At 47.5% G+C, this 7,371-nt stretch overlaps 1 protein-coding gene and 1 long non-coding RNA gene across 2 annotated transcripts in view; one reads left to right on the forward strand and one right to left on the reverse strand.

Annotated features, from left to right (window-relative positions):
- Positions 1-200: 200 nt before the first annotated feature.
- On the forward strand, positions 201-2,792 carry LOC105000856. The gene is made up of 3 exons (XR_826792.1): positions 201-488; positions 597-706; positions 2,602-2,792. It is a non-coding gene; the product is annotated as an uncharacterized LOC105000856 (long non-coding RNA).
- Positions 2,793-3,092: 300 nt separating this feature from the next.
- GARNL3 (GTPase activating Rap/RanGAP domain-like 3) overlaps positions 3,093-7,371 on the reverse strand; it is a 160,938-nt gene continuing 156,659 nt past the window's right edge. Inside the window, exons 28-30 of the mRNA XM_010856923.1 lie at positions 7,069-7,284; positions 5,489-5,615; positions 3,093-3,571 (exon numbers count right to left, since the gene is read on the reverse strand). Coding sequence (XP_010855225.1) covers positions 3,394-3,571; positions 5,489-5,615; positions 7,069-7,284 — 521 coding nt within the window. The 3' untranslated portion in view covers positions 3,093-3,393. The remainder of the gene's footprint in view (positions 3,572-5,488; positions 5,616-7,068; positions 7,285-7,371) is intronic.

The following is a 7,371-nucleotide window of genomic DNA, read 5'->3' on the forward strand; positions in this document are numbered from 1 at the left end:
CACACAGCCACCCAATAGGAGGGTGATGCGAGCTCGAAGGCGGGGTCATCTAAGAAACCGCGACCCACGCTGGCCAATGAGAGTGGAGGGTGGGGATTACATTTGCGCCGGGAACCGCCTCTTAATCTAGCTTCCACCAATGCAGCTAGGAAGCCGAACGGAGGCGGGGCACGTGGGTGGCGTCCGGGACTGCCCTCCCTCTCTTAGCGCAGCGCCGCTGACCTCCCTGGTTAGGGTCTGCAGTAACTGCTCAGCGTTAACCTCTGCTCTGAGGCGTGGGCAGCTCTGCCCACAGAGAGCCGCAGGGTGGAAGGTCTCCAAACACCGGTTATGAGCTGGTCTGTTCTCGGATCAGCTGTGTTTTGGGAGGCGTGGTCCTGGGCGCCGCAGCCCAACTCCTGTGCTTGTTAAGACTTGGAGTGAGGGCGGGAGAGCCAAGGTTGCTGACTGCTACGGAGCCACAGACCGATGACGACCACGACCTTCGGGTACTGAGAACCCGTGTTGGGCGGGGTCCCCCATGCCGCATAGCTGTGACTGATCTGGGCCTAAATGGTGAGCCCCATGGTCTCTGTTAAATTCCGCTCACTTCACAGGTAATCCTGACTTTGGAATCTTCATCTTAATACTACACCTCCCAATTTTGAGTCCCCTGCGGATGTTAATAGCGTCTCTCTACGTGTGTGCACCCTGGTCATTGGTGGAGGTGAGTATGAAGAAGTCAGGGCGCTGTAGAATGTCGCGATTTGTATGCCACATTCCCTGGGTGCAGGCAGCTGCGGTGGAGTGCTGTGTAATTCTGTCAAGAACCAGGACTAAGAGAGTAACAGGCTTAGCTTCTAATCCCTCTCTGGGCCTCTTTCTCTTCTTCTCTAAGTGGAAATGATAGTATCTATCATTGCAGGAGGGTTTGTTGTAGGGGCAAAGTGAAAAGACCAAGTACATTCCAGATAACTCAAATATTAGGCAGTATAATTAGTGCAGTCACCAGATTGTATTATCTTTCAAGACATAGGCAACCATCCCTCGGTTCTTCCTCGGTGTCTTGTGCTCCAATCGTAAATTCTTATTACAGCGCTAATCATTGCTTGTGATTCACCTGTCTACTTCTCTCCCTTCCCCAATGGACATGATCTTCTGCTCCAGACAGTGGGTACTGGATGTTTGCAGAGGGGATGGATGCTTCAGATTCCAAGGGCAAACTGCTGCTGCTAGACAGTTTACTTGGCAGTTCAGCCTGAGGGGTATGCAGAGAGGCTTCTGTAGACATGGTGATCCAGCGAGCCTAGCTAAGGCCAGTCAGCCCTCCAAGCCATGCGTGTGCACTAAGTCGCTTCAGTTGTGTCCAACTCTTTCCAACCCCACGGACTGTAGCCCGCCAGGCTCCTCTGTCCATGGGATTCTTCAGGCAAGACTACTGGAGTGGCCGCCAAGCCATGAACCGTTGCAAACCTGCTCCTGCCCTCTGGCTGGTCATCTCCCTCCCCATGAGTGTGCAGCATTCACTTGGCCTTTGTAAGCAGACATTGCTGCCAGAGCAGACTCCCGCCTTCCTTTTATAAGCTAAGTCCATCAAACTGTTTAGTAGTGCCCACCCCTTGCCCATTCTACATCCACTCCTCAGATCTGTGACTCTTGCAAATCATGGGGTGGCTCTGATGCTGCCAGTCTCTTTGGAAGAATGGTCTAAATAGCCCTTGGTTTTTCAATTCCAGGCTGAGAAGCAAGAAACTTCAGGGGAAAGAAAAAGATGACAGGAAAAACACACATACAAGCTCATGAGGCTTACAAATTATTTTAACACAAAAAACACCAGCCAGATCCAGCTGACACAAGGCACTCAGCCTGGTTCTGTAGGGTGGACAGGGGACAGGGCACAGTTCTGGGGTCAGAGAACTCACAGGTTCAAATCACTACCCCCTTTTGAACCTCAGTTTCCTTATTTGAAAAGCAAACATAGTAAAACCCAATCCATAAAGCTTTGGGTGAGGTCAAGATACAGCATGTAGTTGATCTTGTGTTTTCCCCTCTTATATGAAAAGGGCACAAAACACAAAAGAACAGGAGCACTGAATGCTGCAAAGACTGTGAGGAGACTCCTTTGGTTATGGACCCCACCTGGGTACACTGAAAAAGCACTGTCTTTAGCACTCTGACCTCCTGCCTTCTGCTGAAGGGGACCAGGCAGCCTTCAGCTCAGATGTATCATGTGGGACTCTCTGAGCCACAGGTGGAGAGGAGAGCTCTCCCCACAGTATGCAAGGCCCACAAGGAGGTAGGGTCTGAGATCTATCAGATGGAGTCATGTCCAGCACAGACCTCTGCAGTAAGCGAGAAGACCTGCAGAAGAACTCCTCAGAGCCACTTCAACTGGGGAAACGACCTCGTTTCTTTTGATGGGTAATATAGGCAAGACAAGATATAATAAAATGGAATCTGTTAGACTAAAGCCAAAAGTAAGTTATCTTCTTTACACAGATTAAAAAGTTTACAATTGTCAGTGAAACTCAGTTTTCCTCCTTTGATCTCCCCTGGCTAGAGACTGATATCTCACTGTTTCCTTCAAACTTGGCCAAACTCACATTTTCTTCTCTCTTTGAGGATGGAGCAACAGAAGGTGGATACATGATAAGAGGAAGGCTACTCATTTGATTCATGTGAGAGAGCAAAGCAGACCAGAACAAGAGGAGGGAATTTGAGAATGATAATTTTGAGGATGAAGTGTAACTGTTTCTAGGTTGTATGATTTCACAGTAACAATAAAACAAAACAAAATCTTGAGACTCTTAACAGGCTCCTATACCTTATTATTTTTTTTTTTTGTGAGACACAAGGAGAAAGAAGCAGGAGTTTCTAAGATCTAAAAATTCAGCTTTTCTCAAAAGTCTATAGGCAGGAATGCAGCTGGTTCCAATCACAGTGAACTGAAACAGCAACAGGGGCCAGAGGTGCAGAAAGAAAACTTATTTATAATACATTTTTAAAGCAATGGCTTTTCTTTATCTCAATAAAAGAAACAAATTATGTGACAAAACAAAACTGTAATGAAAAAATAACTTTTCCATCTAAGTATATAAAATATAAGAGAAGGTTGCAGTAAATAAGAATGAATATTTTTGATTTATTCAAAGTTTCAATCTAAAACCTCAATGAAATCTACCACCTTTATTACAAGGGAACTGATGGTTCCTGAACAGAAAGAAATAAAGGTCAAGAAAGATGGCACCGGACATTGGAGAGTGACCCAAACAGGCCAAGGGTGCAGAAGGTTTGGTCCAATAGATCATGGACAGGCTAAAAGCCACATTTTGTTGAGAAATGATGTCAGAACTGGCTAAAGAGTATAAACCTCTGTAAGAAAATTAAACATGGCAAACTCGATTGGGACTCTGTTTACTTCAAGTCAATCATGTCTTCATCCGAGAAAGCGGTGAGCTGAAAGGGGCAGCTGCCCCAGACAGGGCTGCCTTCTTGCTCGGCCACAGGGTCTGGGTCGGAGCTGGTCGACTGGTAACGCCCATTGGGATTGGCTTCGGAAGTGGAAGGACTTTCTAGGGAGCTCGATGTGATCCTAGAGGAGAAAAGTCACAGTGAACAGATCCTGGGGTGCACCACTGAGCTGGCTACTCTGTTTCCTCCTCCCCTAAATGCGAAAGCCTGTCTTTCCCACCCCCCACCATTGTGAGGGAGAGGTGGGCACGTGCAGGTGGGTGATGCCCGCCCCAGCAGAGCTTGTGTTCTGCAGGCAGACTGTCCGATCTCCTGGGTTGTTATGGGTTTTAAAGGCCACTTATATGAGATACCTAGAATAGTCAAATTCATGGAGTCAGAAAGTAGATGCCATTGGTATTGTACATTGGTAGATGCCAGGGGCTGGGGTAGGGCTATGGGGTGGGCAGATGGGGAATTAGTGGTTAATGGGGACAGAGTTGCAGTTTAGGAACGTGAAACATTCAGGAGACGGATGGTGGTGGAAGTTGCACAACAATGTGAATGTACTTGGTGCTGCTGAACTGTACAGTTAAATGTGGTTAAAATAGTATGTTTTATATAATCACCATTAGAAAAAAGAAAAAAAATGGGAAAAAAGAAAGGTCAGTGGTGACACATATGTGTTTGTGAGGCAAATTGGGATAAACCCTCCCCTGGCTCCCCATGGCCTGAGGACAAGGCTGAAACACCTGTCCACAGGCCCACAGGCCCCACCCTGCTGACCCCTCTGGCCTCCTCCCAGCCCATCATTGCCCTCTATTTTCTCCTGCACTCAGGATGCTCACACTCTCGACACCTGCAAAACCAGTTTGACCAGGTTTTGATTCAGGGAGTTCCTCCATTCACCAAGGACTCATGTAGCCTTGTAAAAGCCCGAGGTCCAGCCTCTGGTTGTTCTTGACCTCACCTCCTTATCTGTGCCAAGCTGACCCACTTACTTCCTTCTCTCTCTCTTCAGGGCTTTTGCCCCTGCTGGTTCAGCTGCCAAAAGGGCTGTTCCCCCAGCTCCTTCTCATTCAGAGCTCAGCTCCATGCCACTTCCTCCAAGAAGCCTTCCTTGACTCCCAGCCCCCACCTCAAGTAGACCTTCTATCCACCCCACCCCCATCACTTTGTTTTAAACTTCCTTGCAGTGCTGGTCACGAAAGGAAGTGATAGCAATTGCTTACTTGTTCACAGGTTTATTGTCTGTTTCTCCACACTAAAATGTGAAGTCCATGAGGGTAGGGGCCTGGTCACACGGTAGGAGCTCAGTGAAAGTGTTGGATTAAAGCCTGAGTGAGTGCCTTCCTCTCTGGGCCAGGCTAATGGTTGCTTGATTTATAAGATTTGGCTCAGCCTTTCCTGATGTTTGGGACCCCTCTACCCCAGGCGTGGAATGAATGGCACACCTCATTCTTCTGTATCACCTGCTGCCCTGGAATGGTATAGTTCTCTATAATTCCGGGGAAGGTTGGCCTTCCCCACCAGCCCATGAGCCCCTGAAGTTCAGCTCCATGTCCCCAGCTCAGTGCCAGGTGCTCTAAGAATTTGTGTTGCCTGAATGAATGGAACCTGAACACATGCCCCCTTGGCCTCCACAGAGAAGCAGGCAAGGTGTTTTATGAGGGACACAGAGAACCTCAGGGGACAAATCAGTGGGATTCAACAAATATTCATAGATGTGTGATACTGAATGGCCATCCAGAAAGGATCCACCAGAAGTACTGGAGAGCACTTTTGTTTTAAAAAAGTCTCTGTCAATTTGGTGAGTAAAAGACGTCTCTGTATTTCAGTGTGCATTTGTTGGGTTGCTAGTGAGGTTGCCCCTTTGCCTGGGCCCCTTCCTGGCAGGCTGTGCTCTCTGGGGGTCCTCAGAGAGGATATGGCCGCTGACCCTCTGCTGCAGCTGGCCCAAGGGGCTGGCCCACGCACCGTTACCCAGCAGAAGGGGCCTTGTGGCTGTCCCATGACTTGAGGGGCCACCACCCTGAGCAGGGGCTACGTCCCTCTTTACCTGTCACTGCTAGTGGACCGCACTGTCCCTGGCTTGGGGCCTCCTTGGTTTTCTTCCAGCCGCTTCCGGGCCTTTGACTTGGGCTTTGGTGCTCCTTCTGACCTGGATCCACCGTCATCAGAGAGGCCTGGATGGGAGGGGAGAATCACAGGTCAGAGGGTCATTACCATCAGACTGCCAAGAGACAGGAAATGCCCTTTTTCTCCTGGTTGGGTATTGGTACATTACGGGGATGGAGGCAGGAAGAATGATGATAAAAGTCTGTATTTTTAAATAATTGATTTTCTCATTGTCTTGTTGGTAAAAGGTCTTTTGTTTCTGATTAGAACGAATATATGTATTGGGAAAAAATGACTCAGAAGAGTTTAATGAAGGAAAGAAAATCTACAGTCCTACCACTGGAAATTGTAATTCGCCAACTCAGAGGTCCAATTTCTGAAAAGCACAGTGGTTTATACAACAATAGTTGGCAAGATCAAGCTTTCTTAGGGAATAATGGGTTAAAAATAGCAATACATACATTTGAAAAGCTCAGTGAAAGGGACCAACTTCAAGAGCCAACCGATTTTGCCAGTGTCAAGGTTGCCCTGTCAGGGGATCTGAATCCCCTTCTCCAGCTGGTCAGGAGACTTGGCCAGAGGACAGGTGTGTGTCCTCGTAGTTTTACACCATGCAGATGCCAATTCAAGTTTTAAACCAGTTCTTACTGTTTTGCCATAATGCCTCCATTTTTCCTTATTTTGTTTTCACAACTCTGAACAAAAACCTTTACAACAGTCTAGCCTCTTGACGATTATCATGGTGCTCTTTATGTCTCTGGTCTGGTCTCTCACCTGTGAACTGACAGGAGGGCATAGCAGGGACCTGACATTGCTCCCATCCCCACAGACCTGCCTCCTGGCCCAGGGGCTTCGAGAGGGGATGACTGAACTGCACCACAAATATGCAAAAAAGGGAACAAAAATATGCAGAAAATCCCAGACAGATTTACATTTTGGATATATAAGTATGAAATGTTATCTGAGAGCTGCAGGCTGTAAGCCCTTCTAGACACTTTTCTAGGATTATACCTATTTAGATTACTTATATTTAAAGAACTGTTATCAGACTAGACAGACTGTTTTACAAACTGCCTCCCCACCTGCCCTTCATATGGTTTGCACACTTTCTATACTAATAAGTCTAGATTGACACATCATTGTTGGGCAGACTGTACAGTATTCCTTGGTGTGGGTGCAAGTTTATAATTTCTTTATAAATCCCTTATGATAGGGCTCTTTGCATTTGAGGATAATTAATATCCATAAATGGGCTTCCCAAGAGGCACAGTGGTAAAGAATCCCCCCTGCCAATGCAGGAGACGCAGGTTTAACCCCTGGGTTGGGATGGTCCCCTGGGGGAGGAAACGGCAGCCTGCTCCAGTATTTTTACCTGGAAAATTCCATGGATACAAGAGCCTGGTGGGCTACAGTCCATGGAGTCACAAAAAGTCAGACATGACTAAGCACAATCAATATGCGCAGATAAAATCAGCGGGTATCTTTACAAACATCACAAACACGAGAATGGACAGCCATTACCCAGCAGCTCCCTGCGGGTCCTGCTTGCTATTTCTTTGATCTCCATGCGGGACAGGGACAAGGAGTGAGTGACAGGAATGGCCGCGATGCCAATGCCGATGGAGGTGGGTGGGGTGATGACCTTGGAGACTAAGGGCGATTTCAGAGGCCGCTCGATGCTTCTGCCCACCAGGTTTCTGAGTGGAATCTTGTACAGATTTTTGGACTGAATTTCACCTGAAATAAGTGTTCAAAAAGAACATTAGGACTTTAAGAAGAGCTCATGTTATTCATGAGAGAATATTTCCTGGTTCCTCAACATAA

This window comes from Bison bison, unplaced genomic scaffold, assembly GCF_000754665.1.
Source record: "Bison bison bison isolate TAMUID 2011002044 unplaced genomic scaffold, Bison_UMD1.0 scf7180017864375, whole genome shotgun sequence".
Lineage (NCBI taxonomy): Eukaryota > Metazoa > Chordata > Mammalia > Artiodactyla > Bovidae > Bison > Bison bison.